The sequence below is a fragment of the Camponotus floridanus genome, unplaced genomic scaffold (assembly GCF_003227725.1).
Source record: "Camponotus floridanus strain SB8 unplaced genomic scaffold, Cflo_v7.5 scaffold45, whole genome shotgun sequence".
NCBI classification, from domain to species: domain Eukaryota; kingdom Metazoa; phylum Arthropoda; class Insecta; order Hymenoptera; family Formicidae; genus Camponotus; species Camponotus floridanus.
The window spans coordinates 695261-720965 of NW_020229603.1; the positions used below are offsets into that span (position 1 = coordinate 695261).

Genomic DNA, 25705 nt, shown 5'->3' on the forward strand with positions numbered 1-25705 from the left:
CTATTATTAGTAATATTCCTGTAATATTATTCCTGTAATGTATGATTGGCTGTAAATTTAAATTACTCTAATTTTACTTAGCATCTTTTAATATCATTTAGTACAGTTTGAAAATGAATATGGTATAGTAATTACAATCTCTTTTACTCTTTTTTTACTTCTGTTATAAAATATTATGTCACCTGTTTAGTTACGAGAGAGAAACCTTTTTTTTAATAATTAGATCACAGTTTAAATAAAAACAGTTAATTTGTAAGATTAATTTTCGTAATCGTGAAAGTAGTTTTAACATGTCTATGTTAAAATTTTCTTTCGCCGCTATTCAAATATTTTGCTTTGTATTAGCGTTTCTATTTACGGGAAGAAAATTATTTAGCTTTTAAACGCAGTTGATATTTCTATTTCACGCCGACACATTTCTAACGTTTTCTTTAGACTTGTGAAGAGATGAAGTATCACGAACCAAGCTTACCACTAAGGATACTCGTAACTTAAGGATTAAGGATCTATTTGTCCGATATGATTACGCAATATCAAAGAAAACTCTCCCAGCCCCAGTTCCACCCTAACATTTTCTGAAACTTTCTAAGCTCCTCCAGCACTTCATGATTTATGTATGATCGTTTTGTGAAAACAACTTCCGAATAAGTGTACGCGTGTGAAATACACAATTTTATTCTACGAAAAATATTACTATAAATATTTATATTTATAGTGTTACTGCATGATGATAATACACTAATTAACAGGTAATGAAATCTCTTTATCTTTCTTTCCCGAATCGAGTTCCAATCTCTGATCTTTCGGGAAAAGAGGGTCCATTGTTTCGCAATAAATTATCGGAGGTATCGTCGCTATCGTTGTACCGGCCTCGAAAACTGGCTTATCAGTGGACAGTGGGTCGTAAAAGTCCATACCGTAAAGTGACGTCGGTTCCCGATCGCGAACACCTCCGTTATCATATTTTGCGATCCGGTTCGGAGCCGCTTTTGAAACTTTAACGAGCACGTCGCGTGCGAGGATAACGAGCTATATTATGTATTAGATCACTCGTGTGAGACTGAATTTTTCTTTCTTCTTCCCTTCTTGTTTCACCCTAAGGAAACGAGTCGCGCAATTATTGGAAAATTGACGGGGTTGACGATGTGCCTTAAACTTTGTACGTGCATCCATTACATCGAAATTGAATTTCAAAAATGCTTGACTTTGTCGAAACTCGTTCCTGTTATGTTACAACCAAGCATCTCGCGTCAAACGAGACGACTTATTATGAATATAAACTCAGGAGTGGCTGGGAAAACCGTTGTGAGCCAAACTTATCGAAAGTGTCGGTTTAATCAAAATTTAAAAATATAGTACATCTACTTGACAACAATGTATCTTGATGTAAACTGTTATTTCAATTATTACATAGAAAAATTTCAAACTGCATTCGGAATTGTAAAAACACAGCCATTAGATTAAAGATTGAAAATATACATTTTCAATGCTAGAATAACAGACTGCGTGGGAGGTAATATATTTTCGTAAAAGGATGCTAGAATGTATCTCATATACCATCTTCATCGACAGAAATGTCACATACGATGTTACACTTTGCGGAGAATACGATCGATGCATTCATCCGAATCAATGGACTAACGAAGTCACGCGAATAGACGCGAATCGAGTTGTGCCATCGGGCTTAAATCTACTTGGATCGAAAAAGTTTCATCTCAGTTGCCCGGAAGTCAGTTTAGTATTCCGCGAGTCTTATCCGGATAAATTGCTGCATCCAGAAAAATATGCAGAACGATACATCGTGATAATCCATAATCGCAGTGTCCCATTCGTTTGTATATTCTTTCCATGGTCCATAATACAAATTACTTTCTTATACATATACGTATAACATCTATTCATATTTCGATATAATCTGAAAAAAAGAGAATTTTCTCCTTTCGAGAAGGAATATGGCTCGATATGGCTCTACTAGTGTGACAATTAACATCGAAAGTTTTTGTACGAGAATTCAGGAATGCGTGCATTGAGAAAATCGTTTGATTGTACCAACAAGACGTATGATTGAAGGCATTTTGGTTAAATCAAACAAGAATTCCTAGTTATCGTGATAAGACTCGATTTTTTATAACTAGAACGTTTAATAGATTTTACTATAAGGATTTGATTAGTATTTTCTGGTTGGATCTATAAAATTTCTCGTTACATTAATTTCTCTGCTTGCTTCTTAACTTAACTCGTATTCAATATTTGCCATGAAATGTATATAAAGAACTAATATTAACAATTAAATCCAAAGTATATTTTTTTTCTCTTACGAGCAGTAATGCCAGAAAGAGGACGCTAGCTCTCTGATTGTGTGTGTTTGAACTGCATTCTCTTCTTGCATCACTATTTATCAGTTTAATTTCTAACAAACTGAACTTAAAATAATTTCTTCAATAATCTGGATTGAATTTATGCAATAATCGTGTTGGAATTCAGAATATTAAACAGACTTTTGAGATTAGATGAAAAAAATTTGAGACGACTTGGCGCTGGCGAGTTTAGTATTATTAACGAGAACATTTGGTAAATTGAACAGGAAGAAATTAATGAGATTCATCTGGTAATTCCTACAAGAATTCTGGTTCGTCCATTTTCCAACAGACATACACTGGTTGAATCTACCAGAATTCTAATTAATGTAACCAGATTTTTTTCTCAGTGTAGCGCCATGAAGTTTCGTTACCGCAACCGGGTTGAAAAGTCGACAGTGATTTGACTCGGGCTCGTCTGGTCTCGACGAGAGATTTTCACGGAAGTGAGCGAGAAGTTGGCGAGCGCGACGCGATGTTTTGCCCTCCGGCCGCCGGGTGGTGGTACCCGATATTACGGTTCGGAAGCCTTTATCCTTGCCCTCGCCCGAGAACAAATTTGAACCCGGACACGGAGCGAGAGAACGCTCCTCTCCGTCAGCGCTCGTACGTTTTCGCCGCCGCGGGTCGACCGGTCGCCCCCGTCGTCGCTCGTGCGCCGACGTAGCTCGGGGTCGGGCAGGCAGCGCGAGGGTAGTTTCGCGCCCGTCCCGTGTTCTACCACCCCGGCTCGGTCGTCGTCGACGTTCGTCGGTGGCGGCCGAAGTCGCGCGAGCTTAGCACGCGGCTCTTCCTACAAGTACCCGCTCCGACCACGTACGGGCTTCATTCATCGTGACACAGCGCGCACCGCCGCGCGCGGTGCGTTACGTGCGTGCCTGCGTGCGAGCGAGCGGACGAGCGTGCAAGCGAAGTGCGTGCGTCGCAAATCGGCGGCCCGCGCGCGATTCCCACCTCTATCTGTCTGTCTGTCTGTCTGTCTTTATCTCCGTTCCCTCTGTCTGCCTCTCCGCCTCTGGTATTCTCACTCTTTCCTTCTCGTTTCTACGTCAGTCGGCGAGCAAAGTCAGTCGCGTTTCGTGCCGGCTGGTGTGCGCGTCGCTTGGCGCACCCGGGAAGCTACCAACACGGGCGCGAAGAGTGTCGGTGACGCGTTCGTTTAGACGTGCTCGGGTCAGAAGTTGTTTCCCGACGCGAGTGCATCGCCCGGGACGACCATCGGCCGCGACGCTCGTCGCGCGATGCGTCGCGATCCCGATCGCGTCGCGACGCATCGATATCACGATCGGTGCGACGATACGGCCGAGTGCGGGAGGTTTCGCGCCTTGCCGAAATTTCGGCCCGTCGAGACGGGCGACCTTCGCGGCTCCGCCACCTTCGCTGTCCTCCGGCGTTCGCGCACCGTGATAAGCGGACGGCCGTGTAACTCGCGAAACGAGGATTCCTCGAGAGCCGTTATCGAGGACGTCTACTGTTCCCGGCTCGCTCTGCGGCTCCTCGACTCCGATTTCGTCGGGAGGCAGGCGCGTCGCTCGCGAGTGCTGTTTCGCGGCGTTTCACGCGCCTATAAATTCCGAAGAGTGAGAGCGCGCTGCAAAACGACCCGGTAAAACCGCCGTTTTACGACCGCGAGAAAATTGCTCCGGTGCGTCGCCTCGTATGCGTTTGCGATCGTCGAACGCGTTAGGCCAAATAGTCCTTCTCGCTCCGAAACGTTCTCCAGGAGAACGAAATTCTTTGTAGGGTAAGTATCGCACAGGAATGCGATCGAGCCATCCCGCGTCAGGAGTGATTTCATGCCCCTTTCGAATGCATCAACGATGATGATTAGACGTTTCAATGTCTACGAGTGTTTCGAGCGTTTCAAGGGTTTATCAAATGTATTGTTCTGAGGAGTTTCTCCTCTCCAAATGAAAATTATTAGATTGAAAGCTAATTAACGAGATAATTCAAATTAATTTCCTCGTGGAAATAATTGGTGGTTCTCGAGGTATTTTCTTAAGAAAACTAATAATATGATAATTATTCAAGTAAATAGATATAGATAAAGCAAACTTTTCGATCGTTTATTGATTAATCTCGATTGAGTATCTAATTGAAATTTTTTTCTTTCCTAAAATATAAAACCAATTATACGTCAAACGCGTCAAGTTGCGAATTTTAATTTTAATAATTTTAATGCTTGACAGTGAAATATTTTTTCGTAAATACGATTTTTTTTATAAATATCTTCTTTGGAAATCAAATTGATCAATTGATCATTAATTCTAACGTGCTTGTTCTCGATAACATGACACAGACGACAGAATATTCTTTTGGAAATATACATAAAATTTCTTTATTTTATATTTATACCGTCGCCAGACTGCTCATCGATCACTGTCGTTTTACGAAATGCGGTTTTCGACAGACTTGGGTAATCAAGTTCGCTTTTCCAATCGCGTCTACGAATAAGAAGGCATGCAAACGTAGTAAAAAAAATAACGGAGCAAATTCCTTACACTCTCTAAATCAAATAAGGTACGTTTTATTACTTTTCTTTGCATCCTTTTTATGCGATTCTTGAAAAAGTCCCGTCTGAAAAAGCGAAAAGTAAAAAGCTCTTTGGATCGCTCAGCGATCGAGAAGCTATAGCATTCCGTTTCAAAGTGGTCAAAAGTTTGAAATAGACTTCGCGTCAAAGATCAAAGTATTCGTGGCTGAAAGCCACCTACGCACGGCAGGACATTGTGCAGAGCAATAGAATCGCGATGTTGTGCAGTACATCATTGTATGATCAAAGTGACTCATAACTTCATGTACGTGAAGATGCTTCGTCTATAAATAGGCGTTTCGATTGATATAGGAACGAATTAATCGTCGCAATTATTTCTGCGTAATTTTCTCGAGCAAACGACTCGTCGAAGACCGAGATGCGCTTAGGTTTCTCGTCGCTGCGCTTGCCAAATGCAATCGGTAGCAATTAGGAGAAAATTTAAACGGGGCTGTCGAGCAACTTTTCGTTTGTTCGCGGTGACAAGTGAATTCCACGAAGGAAGAGGGAATTTTATAGAGCCAAATTGTTCGCAGATAAACGCGATTTGTCGCGTGGGGTAGTACACGATTGTTCGCGGACGTGGCTATTTCTCTTCGTTGAGTAATATTTGTTTCCGCTTTCCACGTACAACAATCTATCGACAAAATGTCAACAAGGAGGACTACAATCGTTTCGCGTTACCGCGCTTTTCGTGGTTAAAAGAAGAAGTCTCTTCTATCTCGCGCAATAGAACGAAACAAATATTTATGTCGTTCCACGTGCAGGCAAATCTCTTCATGCATAGAAGCTGTAAAATTTCATTTTACGATAGAAAATTGCATAGTGCTATCATTGCATCCTGTTGCCTTTAACATTCAAACTATTTTGCAAGTTTAAATGTAATATTAAGATATTATCTTTATTGAGATATTGTTGGAAAAATGTAATTCAATGTTTATACATTAAATATCAATTTATTATTATATTAATAAGCATATTTCATTAGCATTTATATAGTTCTTTTATTATCTCTTTTTATTTCTCTCTCTCTCTCTCTCTCTCTCTTCTAGAATATTTATATAAGATATACTTCTTTTATTTCAACATAACGTAGTAAAGATATTCCGTACTCTCATAATTAATTTTAAACAGATATTATTATGGTTGCGCTGAGTTTATCGTGCGCACATGCAAGGCTTTGAATATTTATACAACAAATTTTATGCAGATATTATATCATTAATTGTTAACTATTTCATGTTTTTTATTTTTGTATCGAATTTTATTTTATTGTTTTTCTTATTTTTGTTGCTTTTTGTCTTCAAAAATCAATTTTAGAAAAGATGTTTGTGAAATAAGATACAATTCTTAGAAAAAAATTTAATAAATTGATCCATATTTATTTTATTATTTTTGCACGTTAAATTATTCTTTATACATCAGTTTATCTTTTGAAACATTTTTCTCCTCTATAAACATTAAATGTATTGAGATATGTCAAGCGAGGACTCGCAAAAAACTTTATTCAACTTTAATTTATTTGTCAATCTCATACACATTATTGGAGATTTTTTTATTGTTACGGAACAATAAATTTGCAAAAGTTGTAGTGATTATTTAGTTTCTTAACAGGGGAGAAGAAACACAGAATATTATCAATCATAATTATAACATGAAACAGATCGCCACGATATCATTGCTTGCGATATCATTAGTTCTTCTCGCTGTCACAATAAAGAATAAACGAACAAGCATAGAGACAAGATTGACGAGACGAAAAAATTCTATGTTGACCAACGTCAATTATATAATTTCGTAAGAACTTTTATCTTGTACCTTATTAAAGAAAGCTAGTCGAGATAAGCTGCTTATAAATTTCGTGTATATTTCATTTTCGGAATAATTTATTTAGCTGGTATACGGCGTGACTTTTCGAGTTTTCCTGTCGTGTTTCTTTATTTTATAATTCAAGAAATTAAAACTGTGTGAATCAGTTTATTTCGAAACTTGCAAGAGTAGTTACTGTTTTATAATTCTGTTTTATAACTTTATAATTCGAGATTTGTGTGTAATTTTTAATATAACACAATTTTGAAGCTGAAAATAGATCGTAATGACAGTATATCTAAAGAGTTTGTGTTTCACATATGGTTAATAAACTTCCATTTGCAAATTATATGAAACGAACGTTTCATAAAACATGCTTTTTATCATAGAGCGTGACGATAATCTAATTTGCTATTAATTCACGCGTATATTAAATATGATTATTCGCAGAGAGATATGGAAATGGTCGAATATTCACAACTCTTCATGAGTGAACAATCTGGAAACTTATAATCGGATCACTGCTCGTTTTTGACGTACAAAACATCGTTATGCACAGTGCGATCATGTACATTTGATAAAAGATTAGATCTTATATATATATATATATATATATATATATATATATATGTTGTATTGGAAATATATATATATATATATATATATATATATTTCGTTATATATTCCGAATTATTATTTCTATATATTTTATATTATAGAAATATATTTCAAGATAATAGAAATATATGCATCATATCATTATGGAACTTTAATAAATTAAAATTGTCTAATTGTAAACTAATGATTTCACACATCAGTCAAGTACATAGAATATAATAGTGTGATTTACATGAAAATAATTTCAAACTTTCTGTTTGTATATTTTACGTGTATTCTTGCAAAATTGTTTAATTTGAAATACTTATTGTAACTTGAAATATCGTTTTTGATTGATTTTAAATATAATGAGTATTTGGGTCCTGTTATATAGTTACATATTAGTAACGATTGATAACAATGATACGCGCCAATAATGACTTTAGTAATTATATAGATATGAAATTGAGTATTTGTGGTCCAATTTTGAAACTCGATAATGATGTTAAGGCCGTAATGCAGGTTTGGTGGGTTTGTACAAGATTGTGATATCACACGTCTTTCGACAGAAATTGGATAACTCTTACACGTACTTTGAATCTCCAGGCCAAAGGCTGATACGTGTGATCTTACATCAAAGTATCACGTAACCATATAGCTGCTAAGTTATTTGCTGAATAAATTATATACTAAATTATATACTAATCAAATGTCTCTTTGCAGATAATATTGATTAAAATAAGTTATTATATAGAAATATATAATATATTTTTAAAAAAAGATAAAAATTCTCTCTCTCTCTCTCTCTCTCTTTATATATATATATATATATATATATATATATATATATAGATATATAGATTTTCATATATTAATGATTATCATTAAAATATTTTTTAGATTTTTTCTTTTTTTTAATTATTGATGGTGATATTTTTTAAAATTATTTAAACTTTTGTTGTGTCAGTCTTCTCAGGAGCAATACATTTCCATTCAAAAATAACAAAAATTGTACAATGTTTATTTTTTAAAAATTTTTCGTCTGTAGAATACTTTGTTACACAAGTAAAATACAATATTAACTATCGTAGATAGTAAAAATTAGTACAATCTTTTTCTACGAGAAAGACAATTAATTTTCTCGGAAGAATTTTCTCTTCTTGCAAGGAATTTCGCTTTTTCTATCAACTGAAGAAACCATTATGATGCGGAAAGGTGACAAGGATTTTTCTCATGAAGCGCAATCGATAAAGCTTGTACGTGATTCAACTCCATTCCCGAATTGCATGAAAACTCGATGAGAGAGGAAAGCGTTTTCATCTTGTGATAAAATCATTGTTTAAATCTTAGTTGTTGAGAAATATCGAAATAAATATTCATTTTTTAACATAAGAAAATATATGTTAATTTAAAATTATTAAATACAAGAAACGACAATTTTTTTAGATTAGTATAACATCAATTTCTTAATATATCTGTTTTTTATCATTCTTAATATAAGCTTCAAATCTGTCGCTGCTTGTTTTGGATTGTTATTTTTCTTTGATGAAAGAAAAGATGTGTCGGATAAATCGGAAGAAGCCTTTAAGCTTTGCGATATCATATAACCGTCTAATCGATAGCTAAGTGCTTGTTGTGACATTCGAATCACCGATACAGTACACAAAATGACACATGATTCATTTGCCAATATTGAAATTTACAAGCATCGATTGCGCGAATTCTTAATAATAATAGCATGTTATGTAAATAATATTTCACACAATTTGAATTTGAGAAAGAAGAGAAAAAGAGCAAAAGACAGAGAAAGGAAATGCGTTTCCATAATTTTTTTATTCTAGCGATGCATCTCTGTGCATTTCGTTGATGAAGTGCACGAAGCGATCGTTGATACATTTTTAATAAATTTTATGAAATTTTAATATGACGAAACAATATATTAATAGAAATTGTGACATCTTTCTTTCAATTAAACTATTCTTTAAACTATTCTTTTATCGATCGATTGATGTTCATTCTTTTTAATGTATTTTTATTTTAGTTCCGTTTACATCACTGCATCCATCTGAAACAGAATATTTACTTATAAAAAATCCAAGTAATTTTTCACCATTTATCACGTATTGCTTCTCTCATTTATTTTAAATCAAGATTCATTGAACGTTTCGTGCGCTCCATTTTATTTTATTAGTAACATTATTATAGAATTTTATATGTGCTTATATATATTACTAGCATCTGATATTAACAAATTTGAGTGACTCGATATACACAATCAATATGATCATATGTCCATTTAATTCTGCGTTTTATACGATTGACATTTCAATACAGAGATTTATTTTCAATTTCTTTTCAGTTTATTAGAAACAACTTTGTTTATGTTTGATATAACTATTTATTTACAAATAACTAAATCACACATCCGTTTGTTAACATGTCATGTCAAATCTCTAAAATGTCAAAACATTAATTTTTTAAAGAAGCTAAACACAATAAAAACATTATGAATTACGGCATGTATAATTTATTATACAATTTATACTTCTCGTTTACCTTGATAGAAATTATCCTATATTCCATATGCAGCTTTTTGTATGACATATAAAATCTGTATAACTATTTCAAATTGTTGCAAAACATGAGAAGAATGTGAAGTAGTGCGCGTGAAATTACATGCTTCCTAAGAATGTCTATAGATATCTCCACGATGTTTGCATAAATAATTTGGTTTTAATCACAGTGAAGTAATCACTGTCTTGATAATTGGAATATAAGTATTATTCAAGGATTGGCTATAATTATTCAGGTCGCAAAAAATTAAAATAATATGTTGCGTTTCTTGTCGTAACAAGATACAAATGGTCGCATCAAAGTCTACATAAAAGTAGCATCTTTACGCAAATGCGATATTTCTTCTATGAATTATACAAACTGTGTAAAACGTCACGCTCTCATTATGATCGGCTACAAATTTGAAAATTCTTCAAAGTCTAATTATTAATTAAATAATTTGATTTATGCGCGTCGATTTATTAACTATAATTTTATTAACACGATTCGAATACGAAAGGAAATATATTCATTATAAATATGTATGATTACTTTCAAACAGGCAGACAGGGCTTGTATTTTCTGACAAACTGTTATTCCCTAACTGAATGCAATCAATCATGCTAATTTTCGCGAAAATCGACGACGTATTCGAGCGTGTTTAATCTCGAATCCATTCGCGCATCAAATTTTGGACATATACGGCATCAAAATTCCAAATTGATATGCGGTGTAGTTGTCGTGATTACTGGAAAGCGAATCTCTTGTCTCTCGATCAGCACAACAGCATTTCGTTCAAACAAATGTTACCCATTCGGACAATAAATAAACGTAATCGAGTAAACAGCGTAGCGAGCTTTGTACACTTTTCCGAAGGCGACCGATTCCCTCAGAAAATTATCGTTTCTACGAGATAATGCTGACCGAATTACGGAGGATGCATTGATGCGTGTTACGTGCGCGCTTACATATTGCACTTTCTCTGTCGCTAGTAGCGATACGCGTTATTACTTTCTGTTCTCGGGATATATTGGTACTTTTATGCATCTCGATATTTAATTCGCGCAAAAAAAAATAGAATAGAAAGAGATTTGATCGATAGCTACATAGGACAAAAATGTAAAAGCGCGGTTAGCACGTCGTTGGCACGCGGCGTACACATAATCGCCTTGTCGTGCGGAAAAATTGGAACGGGGCGTCATGTGGCTATAAAACCCTCTTTTTTTCCTACGAGACACCCCTTTTTTGCGCGTAGTTTGCAACGCGTTACTCAACGAGAAGTTCGATATTGCTAAGATGGATCTTTTATGTTACGCTTATATGATGTGATGGCGCGTCTTGTAAATTATTTTGCTGCTTCGTTGTTGCAGGAAAATTGTTATCCATCTACAGCGTACCTTACTTCCCTCGCTTAATTCCTAGTCGCTGTACTGGGAATATACGTATGTGTATATGAAAATATACGTATGTATATATGAAAATATATTTGCATATTTCGCGTCTCGTATATATGGATTTTGTGTTTAAACGTATATATATTAAGTATATTAAATTTGCTCAGATAAAATAAAAACAAAAAGAAATTCAAAGATTCACTGGAATACATGAGGAAAATTACTTATTGTCATTGAAACTTGTTTCTCCCATTTTTCATTAATTACTTCACGAATAATTTATTACCTCTCTCATGCTTTCGTAATCGTTCGCTTCGTGGTTTATTTCATAATCTGTTTATCTGCTGCAAGAGTTTGGCGTGCAGGTTGTCCTTCTTACCTTCGGCTCTGGTTTATGGTCGTTTCTCATCGTATACTCGTAGAACGAGTTCACAGACAGATTAAAGATACTCTCTCGCGTTGCTCGGTTTTTTAGCCAGCATCCGAGATAATCCGTTCAGAACTCGTTTCGTATTCAGCACAATCCTACGCGGAATCATCGACCGAATCCATTTTATTATGCATTATGTGTCATATCATCGATCGCGTCGCGGTTGATAGCCTTTCGCGAAACTTACCTCCCTCGGGAGGGAGGGGAACAGATGTCTACATCTGTTTCAATCAAAGTTTCGAAATTTCGGGAAACGCGGATTCGCCGAGATAGAACGACTTGCTAAGCCGCGACAATTAATTCACTGGATTTGATATGGACAGTCTATTTGTTTTGTCAGTCGGTCTCTGTGATGTATTACGATGAGATCGGTATTGACTATCGATTCTATGCAAGAAAACGATATTATATATGTATAAAGAAAATGATATTATATATGTATAAAGAAAACGAGCTTGTTACGCGGAAGTATAGTTCAATGATAGATGGGCGAATGCAACTCGGGTTACAGTGTTACGTTACATCGATCGTTATAACGATGGATAGAAGCTCGCTCAAATTACTTTCAAAGGGTTCGGATGATAACCGGATTAGAAACAAGTATTTATGAAGAGACTATGGTGTCTTCTTGAAAAAATATGAACAATTTGCTGCGACTGAATATTTTAGAGAAACAGAAGATTCTTTTTACACCGTACTCTGTGTAAAATTATTTTTTACATTTTTTTGATAGAAATCGCAAACAAACCAATATAAGACTTGTGCCTGATTTCTATCGAAAAGATTTAAAAAATAATTTTACACGGTACAGCGTGAAAACGTTGAGATATTCCAAGATTTATGTCACAACTTCCGCATATGATATTTACAATGTTCATAATTGTGACACGAAATTAATTAAGTTTGATATCACATGCGTGTATCGCGCGTTTGCATTTCTGGTTCCACATCTGCTTACGCTGTCGTTAAGTTAGTGACAGGATAATCGGAAATTGTACGGTTTCAACCAAGTAATTAGAACACTCGCTGAGTTGGAGCCATACGAGCTCTGGGACTGGCAATCGTAATGCGACATTAATCCCTATCTCGATGGCTTAATTAGCAGCACAATGTAATTGCCAATCGATATTGTAATGACGTGTAGAGCAATAATAACGAATATCGATGTAAATGGTTAGGAAAAAAATCAAGCGAAAGTATTGATCGCCCGCTTGTTCAACATGCATCGACGCTGTTCTGCTATGTACACACTGTGATAATTTTATCATGGATTAATTCCGTGTCTCGCAATTTTATTTCATTGTTATTACTTGTAAAAATGGAAATTTGTACTGCCATGTTTCAATACAATAGTGTATTGGCTATTCTTATCAAGTATTATTTGATTCAGCACTATATTCAAGTTCCGATGTTATCTATAATAAAGCTGAATCGATTATCTTTTAGTGATGGTCCTCTCTTTTTTTCTCTCTTTCTTTCCCTTTCTTGCTCATCTTTGAAGGATTTTAGTATGATACTCTACAATCCTTGAGTGCAGCAAACAGAACTTTAAGAGTTCTGAAGATTCTGAAGTTTCTGAAGAAAGACTTTTTTCCGTAAATTGGTCTCAATGCAAAAGATACACTTTAGATAAATACCTATGCCGTTCATTGAATACCGAAGAGCCATCGATCTCGTTTATGTATATCGATGTTTATTTCTACGTCAGATCGGCTAATCGAGATTCCGCGAATTCCTACCCCATATGGAATGTGAGAAATGCGTTTGCGGTGAGCTTTACCTCGATCACAATGCTTAGATATGTGATTATCGTATTGTATTCGGTGATGCTTGTAATAGAGCTGTCAGTCATTGCTGTAAATAAAATGTTATTTGTAGACATTTTTATCGGATTGCTTCTTTATTATCGCGTTAATGAAGTACACTCGATGAATAGAAGAGTTATATCATAATGAATAATATTTATTTTATAAGTGGTAATTATTGTCTTGTTTTCGTGACATGAGCAATTATCTGTCTTTTTCTCGATTCGCTCTTATTTGTAATTAATAAAGGATTTTATAACACGCACGCGGCATTTTAAGAGAGTAAAATATATATGAGGCTGTTATCGATCTTTTTCGTTAATAGACGTCGGCATTTTTCTTCGCTTATAAGGCCAACATTTCAAGGAAAAAGTGTCGAGGAATGAATAGATAGACACTTTCACTTCGACGTCAGGAATATAGTCTTTTAAAAGGTAAACTCACCTGATTAAAATCGTTGTTGACATAGATTTATATCAAAGAGACTGACCTTCCTGCTCCAAAGAAAGGTCTTACTTTGTAGTAGTCCATATGATTTAGTAAAGAATTTCAATCAAAATATTGAGTCAATCAGGCAAGAAGCTAGCAATTATATAATTAATAACGTAAATATGTATCACATATATATATATATATATATTTATAATAAAATTAATAAACATAAAAATTAATTTCTCTTTAATTAAATTTATTTCTTAAAGTTGACGATATTTATTTTGGATTAGAATTCGTCGAAAGATTAACTGATAAAAAAACTATGGAAGAAAAATATTAGGCATGCATTTCATTAATTAAATATATCCATACGACATAGGTTCAGCTGTCAGATTGAATTATAACGGAATACTCGTCAGACTCCCGTCTTATTCATCGTGATGAGTGCTTCGGCGCCGAATGTATTTCTGTTTGATGACCGTCGTGAAATATACGTCTGCATGTGCGTGCGTGCGTGCCATTGTCGTGTCGAAAACAAACCGAGAAGTTTTATGCCGTAAAAGCGAAGGTCAAGCGCGATTCGCATACGCGAGTCGATTTCGCAATTGTTATTTGGTTTTCTCGTTCCTTGATTTATTTTTTGATCGCATCATTCGATAACATGCTAAACACACGTATTCGCATGCGATTTTATACAATTCTGGGATGTCGACTTATTCGTTGATTAATATAATTCTCGAATATTGATTTGCCGAATAAGCGAATAATTCTGCGAATCTCTCGAACAGCATTTCTAAAGTGGTGATCTGAAACGCGATCGTTGTAGACTAGCTTTTAGCGTGATGCAGAGTTCATTGCGCTCCATTTGCACATGGTTCCCTCGCTCATGATTCCCATCCCTCCCTCGTCTCATCGCCGGTCGTGTGTAAACTGTGGTTATTTCTACCAGCGACGTAGAATACGTACATCGCATTTGAAATATTCTGCATTCTCCCCGACGCATGTTCTTTTCACGCGAGTCAAGGACATATTCATCTTTCGTTCCTCTGGCACGTGACTCGTTTTCACGTGTCAGAATATTTTTACTATATAAATGAGAATATGACAGGACACGTAAACAGTTTATTGAAAAATCATGTTAGTCTCAGTTAGGGATGATAACTTCCGTTGAGCTGTAATTGGTTGTGATTGGTCACTTGCGGTGACGAATATATTACAGACGTTTCCTGCTGGGGCAAGTGTGCATTTACAAACTGCGCACTCGGTGAGACAATGTTGAATAGGTAAGAGGTGCGCATTTTACAATTTAAATGACAATATTATCGGCTTACTTTGTTTGCGCGAGAAAAAAGTGTCGTTCCACGATGCCAATGAAACACAATGGCATTTTATATTATGTTTATGCGTAATAATTTGATTATACGAAGAATGTCAGAGGGAGAAAAAGAGAGTTCTCACAGACAATTCTCTAATTTTATTAAAGATACATATGTCTTGAAATTTGAATTAATTTACTAAAGATATATATATTATATTTTTCGAGGAAAATTAATGTTACTTGAATTAAGATAAAATGATCTTTTAATTAATAATAATTATTATTATTATTATAAAACGCTGTCGTATGTGTCGCATGACATAACGTAATTGTATGCAGTGATATTAGACAGAATCATCTGACGATTGCAAATTCCTGGGTTAAATGATTTCAAGTATTATACGATCTCTCATCATTTTCGTAGGCAGTCGCTTAATTAAGATATCATTGATATTACAGTGCGCCTATCCTTTGTATGTACAACGTTCTGATGACGCGCCGCTGTTTGACTTAGGTTAGCGACATCGTGTCCCTCGTTCACCTGTTTAATTACCGTTTGTTGGCCCGCAAACGTAGAGGCGCATCACGTGCGGTAAAGTAATCCCCGTGAATCGCGTCGCATGGCATTAAATCCGCGCGTTTTTACCGCATCTCCTTCAACAGGCAGTCTCGTCCAGAGGCTAATTTTATTGTTTTTTAAAATAATACGTCGCGCAATGCGATTAAAAAGGAGCTCGGCGTGTACCACAGCGATTTAACGACACATTGAGCCCGTTATATTTCAACCTTCATCGAAATAATTCCGCTTTAATGCCGCTATTATACTCGACTTACATGCCGGCGCTATTTCCGCCAGGTTACACACCGGCCTCCGTACAAGCCCGCGCAATAAACACTCGAGGCAGTTTTTCTTCCAGTCTTCGTTACCTCCGACATTACGAAGTTCCCCCGCACTTTACCATCGCATTTTCCTCACAATATCGTAGCTCATCGTTGAAAATGTGCGTTATTACGGACCTGTTACCCGCGTCTGATGGATCGTCATTTCCTCGAAATCTTAGGCCAGTAATCGTCAAGGTAAATGTGTTCGGGCAGAGGGTCCCGATATTAGCTCCTGATAGATGCTCTGCGATAATTTCAAAGTTTTTTTTATCGGCGCAAGTTTATCGATGAATTGTTATTAATAGCAAGAAATTTTTTAGCTTTCAATTTTTAGTATCATCAAAATTTAATCTTAAATTGGAGTTTGGTTAAAATTAAAAATTCCTTGTCAAAATTTAATCTTAAATAAATTAGAGTTTGGTAAAGTTAAAAATTCTTTTCGGCATTTAATGCGATGTAAATTTTCCCGACAGAATATTAGGATCGCGATGTAATTGCATAATGGGCGAATAAAAATTCTGTCGGGATTGTTATCAGCCTTAAGCTTCTTCGTTAAATTCGGGTAGCTCCCTGTGTAACGTTTGATGAACATCGAGATTTACTGCGATTAAACATGCGCGAAATCTTTCTCCGTGCACGTTACAATTGTTACGAGCCTCCCCTCTGGACCTGATACTAAATTTTTCTAGTTAACGAACCGCCAATTTCGCACCGAATATACTGATTCGTCCCTTGAGATTCTTGCCTCGGTAGATATCGATTCGCTTATAATTCTCTAGCCGCTTCACTTCAGGATACTTTATCGTTTATCGAGGGAAATGCAAGCGGAACTAAAATAAAGGCCAAATGAAAAAAGCAACGGATAATAATGCAATCTTAATAAAAGTATTTTAAGAAGAATTTAATGAATTATTACTTTATGATTAAATTTCATTGTTCTCGATAACGCTTCGAAAAAGAGAAACAAAGTTCCATGCTGTTCGAATCAAGATAAATTGCGATGAATTATAGCTATACAATTCGAATAATATTGTCCATGCAAAATACGATAGAAATCGTTGCAACGTATCGAGATATCGTACAATGCGCGATGTGAATTTCTACACTTTTTTTTTTTCTTATACAACGGAACATAAAGTTTCGGCAGCGCGCTTCCGTCTCGTCATTTGAATTTCAAATGCTCCGTCGATTTCGTGATGTGACAAGGGGTATGTTGGAGTAACGACGTTTCCGGAAACTTCCTCACAACGGCATTTCTCTTCGTCTCCCTCCTTGATTACGTTGACTTTTAAATTAGATGCCACGAGCTTACCATTTCTCCACCCTCCTGTGTATCACATTTTTTCGAGATCGTATTTCCAGACCATATCATAAATATCATAAAATAAAAATTGAGATTTGTTGTTCCTTATTTATGAAAATATAGATGCCATTGTGTGTGATTCAAGCGCGAATCTCTATTATGTAACACGTTACGTAAATGTTGTATTGTAAAACACATTAATGTAATTTCCCCCTTCGCACGCTAGGGCGAAGCCGCACAATAATCGTTACAAATTCCGTTGCGCAATTTATGCCGAACTGAATCTATAGCCGAGTCGAGTTCTGAAATTGTTCCCTTTGAACATAATGAGTGACCCCCGCGGGCGCTTTGTCACGTTGACGCCGTTGAGAGTGTCACTCATCTGCTCCGCATGGCGCATTGCTTACCACAACGCGTTTCACCATGGTTCGATGTAGGCAGCGAGTTTTCGAGCTTTCAAAAGCGAAACCGTTTATAGCGGTCGTGATAAAAGGCTCTTCACAGTGACAGCATTGTGATTTCATTCAGTGCCTCATCGCAATTGCTGAAACTACTCGATAAAAGCAACACGCTCGGCATCTTGATGCGTTCACGCGGACAAAATGCGAGAGAACAACGGACAAATTCCTGATGAAGCTTCTTTTCATCTACGCTCGTGTAATTTTTAAATGGATACTTTTTTTTACCCGAAAATGACAAACCGCGTTTGATTGGAACGCGATATTGATTGGATCGAATTATTAACACGAAGAGAAGGTGACATATATATTTATAACCCTTAGCTATAACACATTCTTGAATGTTCAACGAAGTTTTTTGCTATACATTCCGTGCATACAATTGATTTATGAAAACGCTTCAAGGTTGACTATGATGGTCTTATTAGCGACGGAAGAATTAATGCGGGAAAGTTTGATTCAATGAGAATTGAATATCGATAAAGGACGTACTCGTTAAATCTTCGACGTCGTCTGATTCATTAGACGATCGCTTCATCAATCACTTAACTATCTCCGTTGTCTTTGATTCTTTAAGAGTATAACTTTGCGACGTAGATAAACTGCAATAAAATTCTTTCAATTGCGCTTTAACGCGCATCCAATACGATATGTAACCGATGACGTTTTTGTATTCGCCGGAGGATAGAGAGGATTGTCGCGGTCGTGTGCGTGAAGATTCTGAAAATGTTATGTTAACAAAGGCGGACGTGTAAAATGCCCGAGTGTGCGTGAAATCGCGTCATCGAGAATCCGTCGAAGCGCGAAGATCGGTGATGTCTGGTCGACGTGTGATACGCCAAGACGTCCATCGCGACGACGGACTTACGTTCTGGTGACGCGAAGCTTCGATCGAAGCTGAGTGTCGAGAATGAGCAGTCTCCAAGTACCGGAGCTTCGGCTTCCAGCGGATGACGGCGATGGCGGTCCAGGTGGCGGTGCGGTGAAGGGCACGGTTCCCTTATTGCTGGTTCCGCCGAGTAACGTGCCTAGGAGACGGCATTCTTGGATTTGTGGGTAAGTACATGACTCGGATAATGAGTTTGTCGAGGAAAGTGCGTGTGTACATGAATAGTGTATGGGAAATTATTAATTAACCACTTAATATGCGTTCCACGCGAACTTAGATTTCGCGTTTATTCGCACACGCTCGCTTCTCCCTCATGTGCTTATACGAATTTATATTACACGCCTTGAAACGTTTTACATTCGCTTATAACTCTTCCGATGAATTCGTGAATTTTATGGAAATGTAATTTCGCGATTTTATTCGATAAGATGTAGCGCAGATACGGCTATTATGCAAATATAACATTTCATGTATCATAATCGAATATGTATAGAGCGTAACTATCTGAATCTATTTGAATAACGCATGTTGTTGCAGTATTCTTGATTGAAAAATGTAAGATATCGATTGATATTTTATAATAATTGTTATTCTATCTAGTATGTATGTGCTAAATATTTATACAAATTTTTTTAAAATGTTGATTAGAAAAGGAGAAAAGATAAAAAAGAAATTTAACATTTTTAAATCTTTTTTATTTCTAAGTTTCAATATTAATGCATCAAAAACGGCGAAAGAACGGTTGAAAAAGATGTTTGTAAGATGCTTTTATAGAACATGTTTGCCATCTTTTTCTCTTCTCGTGCTTTTATGAATAATTTATTTATCTTAATAACACTTTTAAAAACTTTTAAAATATAAGATTTTGAGGCGAAAAATATTACTAAAATTTTTTATGATTTTAATTCTTGAACAAGAAGCACATAAAGTATATAAAATATGAGTTTTAAATTTCACGACGAATATATTTATACAAAGTGATCAAATTTCGACTATCTCGATATAACTAGTAGGTTCGAGTTTCTCCAAGGGCTTTAATCTACGATAATTATACGTATCATAGATTGCGTTCCAATTTTAGGAAGTTTCTATGAGAATTGATTGCTTCGAATAGAGAATTAAAATTGAATGAGTTGAAATTGAAAGAAATAGAAAGATGACCTGTTTCATGTGATTATTGCTATTCTTTTAATTCTTGTTTATATTAACATTATAGTCTCTATATCAAGAAGTTTTCACAAACTTCTAAATTTTTATATAATAAGAATTGAATAAAAAATTGCCATGTCTAATTTTTATTCTGTTTAAAAACAATGTAGTAAAATTTTATATATTTGCAATTAATTATCTAGTGTTATAAATTCATGTTATTATAAATGAAGATTTATATAAAATATATTACGCAAGTAAAGATATTAATGTACATTGTTTACTAATTAATTTTCTTGCCATTATATGTCCATTTAATTTTTTTGCATTCTATACGCAAGGGTATTTTTAATAAAGTATTATTCGTTCTATATTTTGTTTTTATAAAAACATGCAAGTCGGACGGTTGAAAGAGAAAATCAATCATGTACACTATCCAAATATAAATTATGCACTGTTTACGCGATTTTAAATTTGATATTTTATCACTGAAAAGAGCAGAGAGAAAATCCAAATAGTTGATTGACGATTTTTTACAATCGGTTATATTCGTATTACGGTATAAACGGTCATAAAACGGTATAATATTGAATGGAGAGGTTTTTTTTCATTGACTCGATTAAGATTTCTTACGTGGGAGTACTCTCTTTCATATTTTATTTTTACTTTCTCATCGCCAAAGCGGCAAGCTTAGGGCACTGCTTTATAAGACGATTAAACGCGTCGTAGATAGAGTATCACAAACCGCTTGCTGAAAATAAAAAGAAAGTACGACCGTGTTTTTCTTTCGGATAGCCATCCGAGAAACATTCGTGTAGATTGTGATGGTTTCGTTAAATTAATCCGCTTGTGCCCACTGCCGTTATTATTTTCTGCCTCCAACTCATCCTGTCATCAATGTTTTCTTTTTGGATTAATTAATTAACGCTTAAGTGTTTAAAATTTTTCTGAAAATTCTTATATATGCAGAAATTCTTTTATACTATTTAAAAGAGGTGTTCTACGTAGTTTATGATTTTTATTACTGTTTCGTTGCAAAAACGTATAATTATCCGCAGTTAAAGGAGACAGAAGATGATATAGAATCATAAATACGCGAATGGCATGTGCAAATGACTCCGCAAAAGGTGAGTCGCGTCATCGTGCACATTTGTATAAAGCATTCATAGAGCGATAACAATTGACTATTAATAACCTAATTGCGTATTATTAAATTCTTGCGCGTTTGCCGTGCAACAGCAGATTGCTCCATGATTTACATTTAGCTAATTGACAACTTATAATTTTTATTTCTTACATCTGGATAAAAAAATAATATTTTATAATACTTTTATATGCATTTTGACGCAGATAATCGAAATATGATTGTGAGTAAAAACCTTTGAAACACTTTCCTTTTACATTAAGATTATTAATAATTCCATAATTAAATTTCACATGATTTTTCTCTTCTCTTCTATAATGAACATGCGTCGGTTTTATCAAGACAGTGGCTTGTCTTGTAAAGAATTGTATCATTTTGTTTTTCTCACCAGGATCTATATCTCCTTTTGCGCAAAGAAAGAAAAACACTCTTACCGGAGGTGAATGTCTTTAAATTGCATTTCCCGACAACACCTGCGCGAACCTGCGCGAACCGAGAGACCGGAGAATCCGGTTATTACAGATCACAGCGATGCAGCTTGTACCTTCATTCTTTTTCGTTCACGTGTTTTTATGTCGACTTTATTGTCTGCAGCGGGAGATAATAAGTGATGTATCTCATCTCTATATATTTTATATCTATACCGCCCGCGTATTTGAAAGCTTTCATCCTAAAATGGCGGAGATAAAGATTGGGTAACTGATTTTCTCAAAAAGAAATTTTTTCCAATTATTTTATACAATATGTTCCCAAAGGTATCTTTTGAAATAATGCAGAAGATGAACATTACTCTCTCTCTTTTCTTTTTTATTTATTCTACATCTTCTTCTCATACTTTTCATAATGAAGCAATAACATTTTAAAATCAGGATGTACGCTGTATTTTCTTTGAATTATATTATTTAATTGTTGTGATTAAAGTAATATGTTTATGAGGATTATTTTTGAATTTTTTATTTTATATTATCGATTATGACAGTAATACACCAAAAGATACGGTATTGGGTTTGTTGTGCTCATGATTATGTATATTTGTGGTAAACAGAAGCTTGGCTTGGCCAATGGCCAAGAATATCCTATCGGTACGATTTATAGCTACTTAAAGATAATGAAATGACCATTAACACTCTGTATTAACGCTTGTTAAAACGCATGAAAATAAATAGGCATTATATATATTTTTAAATTACTTTACATTTACGTTTACATTATGTCATACATTTTCCATACAAGTAGTTTTAAGTTTTAAAAAATAATTGAATTTTAACGAAATATTTTTAATCCTGATAGAGAGTTTGATAAACTTAATCGAATTACCCTAATTTTCCAGTTAAAATAATGATGTTACTTTGTAAGAGTGTGCGTTTTGGAACTGCTAAGTTATCGCTTACTAGCGAATGTGCAGTTCCATGCAGCAGCAGCAGTAGCAGGCAACGGTTCGTATCGATCCCTCAGGACCAGAGCTCTACCCTAGCCTTGCATTCCCTTTGTCATCTACAAGGTGGACAAAATTTGGCTGTGTGCGCAAGATGTTTTTTATGAAACGAATAAATATTCAGTGATTTAAAACATCACGTAAATGAAACATTAGTGTTTGCTAATTTCATAGTAGAGAATTTATTTTCTTTTCTGATTTTTTTCAGATCATCACGTCTCTTTGTAATAAAATAAAATTCAAGTACGGTAATATTCTTGCAAAATTACACATTCACCTAAAAGAAAATAATAAATATTTAACTTTTCAACTTGAATTTCAATGTGCATTATAAAATTACTAACGCAGATTTCTCGGCAAAGTTATCGTTTCATTATTCGTCGAATATAATTGAAAGGTAATTCAGAATGTGAAATTAAAAAAACAACTTTACCGATCTGACAAAATACATTGGGATGATGAAAATGTATCCAAATAAGTGGTTTCTGTTCGTTTGCCTTGAAATGATAAAATATTTTCATTATCCGACGAGATTGATTCTCACTGAAACTCTCTCCTCTCGATTTCGCTGATAGCTTTTACGTAAGTTTCTACATTATAGCATAACTTGCGCGTATACATTGTTTACAAATTATGCATTATTTAACTTTCGGTTATAGTTTCATGCAACTATATATTATTAATACCTACATCTGTATATACGTTATATTAAGTAAACTAATAATTATTATAATAATATTAATGTAATTTGTAGCATATATGAATAAGATTTGAATAGAAATAGTTTTCATTCTCTCTGTTACACACATCTGTCAAGGTCTCATATTCATTTTCTTTCTTTCTAGTATTCTCTATTTTTTACAATTTATATATTTTTTAAAAATATACCTATATTCTCGTTATATCTTATTTTATTCTAACATTGAATAATATTTGAGTTTGCTTTTAACGATTGATAAAGCGAATAATACTCTTGGTGCGCGCAATTAATCTCCTTCTGAGAATGGAGAATAACACAATTCGCAAACTTCTCCATCGTAAAATATATGCAACGTTGGGGTATTTCTGCGCGTAACAGCAGAGAAACGAATATAAACGAAATGTCCACGATAAATTGATGGTAGCATTACAGCTTGAGAAATCGAATGCAAGATATATCACGAAATACACAATATTATAACTCTTGAAGATGTAACGAGATTAACACTATTTTCGCTGCATTTTGTTAAATTATTGTATTTCTTTAAAATTTGCGTGATATAAAGGATGATAATGATAAAACATATTTTGTACAGCTTTTCTAATATATGTGAAAGATGTTTCGTGGAATAAGACAGTGATAGAAAATATTTTTTTACAGATAGAATAAACTTTTTTACAGAAAATAATTACAGTTATAAAATAATGACAATGTGTGTTAAACTATTCATAATAATTTTAAAGTTATTTGTCTTAAAATGTAAAATATTTTAACGAATAGTATTCTTTTAAATATAAAAAAATTTAATTTGATTTCTTTGTATAAAAATTGTTAACATATACAAAAACAATTTTCTAAAGTTTCTTTTCTTTTTCATGAAGAAATATCTCTTACGATATTTCCTATATATATAGATATTTCTATCAAATTCTCGAAGGGACGAAACAGCAAACGGAATAAAGAAGAAAAAAATGGAAACTCATAGACTATAAATAAGAACTTAATAATACAACAGATGATATTTGACCTGTGAAATATGATGATCCGAGAGTATGCTGAAACCATACTTGTATACAACATATTCATAGTTCTATTAATACGTTTACGTTTTTGATGACGTGCATCGAAAAATATATAGAAAGATATATATACATCTGTACATATAGTATATATATTTTCTTTTAGTAAATTATATTCTTATATTTTCTTTTAGAAAATTAAAATAATTATAAAAAAATTTATATTAATATTAAAAAACATATTAATATTAAATTATAAAAACGTATTAAAAACAATTAAATACAAAATTAATTCAAAATATCAAGGCATAAATCAAAATTTAAATTTAAATAAATTTTTTAATTGTGAGAATATTTTTTATAGAGAAATAGTTTTCAGTATTTAAAATTTTTCTTTGTTTAAAATTTAGAACGATCCGTCAAATTAAATTTGTGAAATTTGACATTTTTTTTACATGAAACATATCGCTCATTGACGCATCATATATACGTTTTATAAGTCTATTATAGTCGTTATATCACATATAATTATTACTTCTACGTATGCAATCGATAGATTTTATAGGCGCAATTGAAGCTGTAATACTTTTTCACATAAATCGAAGATAATTGTAATGAATGTTGTTGAGTATAATGTAAAAACTTGACTGAAAAACTGTTTCTTTGAAAAAAGTGATTTATTTTCACCAACGTCAACGGAACTGTTCTTACGCGTGTTGACGTTAAAAATATAAGCCATTGCGACAGAGAAGGTTTCCGCATTTTCTATAAAAGAGAAACTTAGACTGCCCCTAATCTTTAGCCTTTCATCTCGTCCGTATAAAAAGTTGTTTCCATCGCGGAGACAACAAGAAGAAACATTTTATATATATATATACACACACACAAGTTAATATAAATATATAAAGATCAATAAAAAATTTGTATAATTATTATGTCAATATTTTACATGGATTATATCGTACATTCAAATAAATAAAATTTAGTATATTATTATTATTATTATTATTATTATTATTATTATTATTATTATTATTATTATTATTATTATTTAAATATTCTTTCCACAAAATTAATTTTTTAGTTTATATTTGCAATAATGTTTGTATGCAATATCGATGATCAATTAAAAATATTAATCTTTATAATAACATTTTGTTACGATTATACCCCATTAAAATGCTTTACTTTATCACCAATATGTCGTTTAATTGTTTTTTGTATGTAATAAGTTTTGTTTCAAAAGCACGTATTTAATTTGAGAATTGTGAAATATATGTACTATCAGAGGCGCGGATAAAAATATTGATTTAAATTATTACACTAATTTAGTAAAAAAAGTAACACGAACATTGGAATTCATTTAAAATGTAAAATTATGTTATTAGATAAGATTTTAAAAGAAATATTATTTTTATTCTGCAGTAGTACTTTTTTAATATATTTTTCAAGTATATCATAGCATATTAAAAATCAATTTAATAATAAAATATTA

General features: G+C 33.9%; 1 protein-coding gene across 5 annotated transcripts in view; it reads left to right on the plus strand.

Moving 5' to 3' along the window:
- The window catches only part of LOC105256745 (cAMP-specific 3',5'-cyclic phosphodiesterase), a 316988-nt gene that overhangs the window by 132181 nt on the left and 159102 nt on the right, over window positions 1–25705 (plus strand). The window contains exons 1-2 of one of the 5 annotated variants that reach the window (XM_020029216.2): window positions 3198–4101; window positions 18563–18930. The exons of 3 other annotated variants lie outside the window; for them this stretch is intronic. In XM_020029216.2, coding sequence (XP_019884775.1) covers window positions 18785–18930 — 146 coding nt within the window. In that variant the 5' untranslated portion in view covers window positions 3198–4101; window positions 18563–18784. Of the gene's footprint in view, window positions 1–3197; window positions 4102–18562; window positions 18931–25705 lie in introns of those variants that run through there. One more of the 5 variants, XM_020029217.2, reaches the window with a different exon arrangement.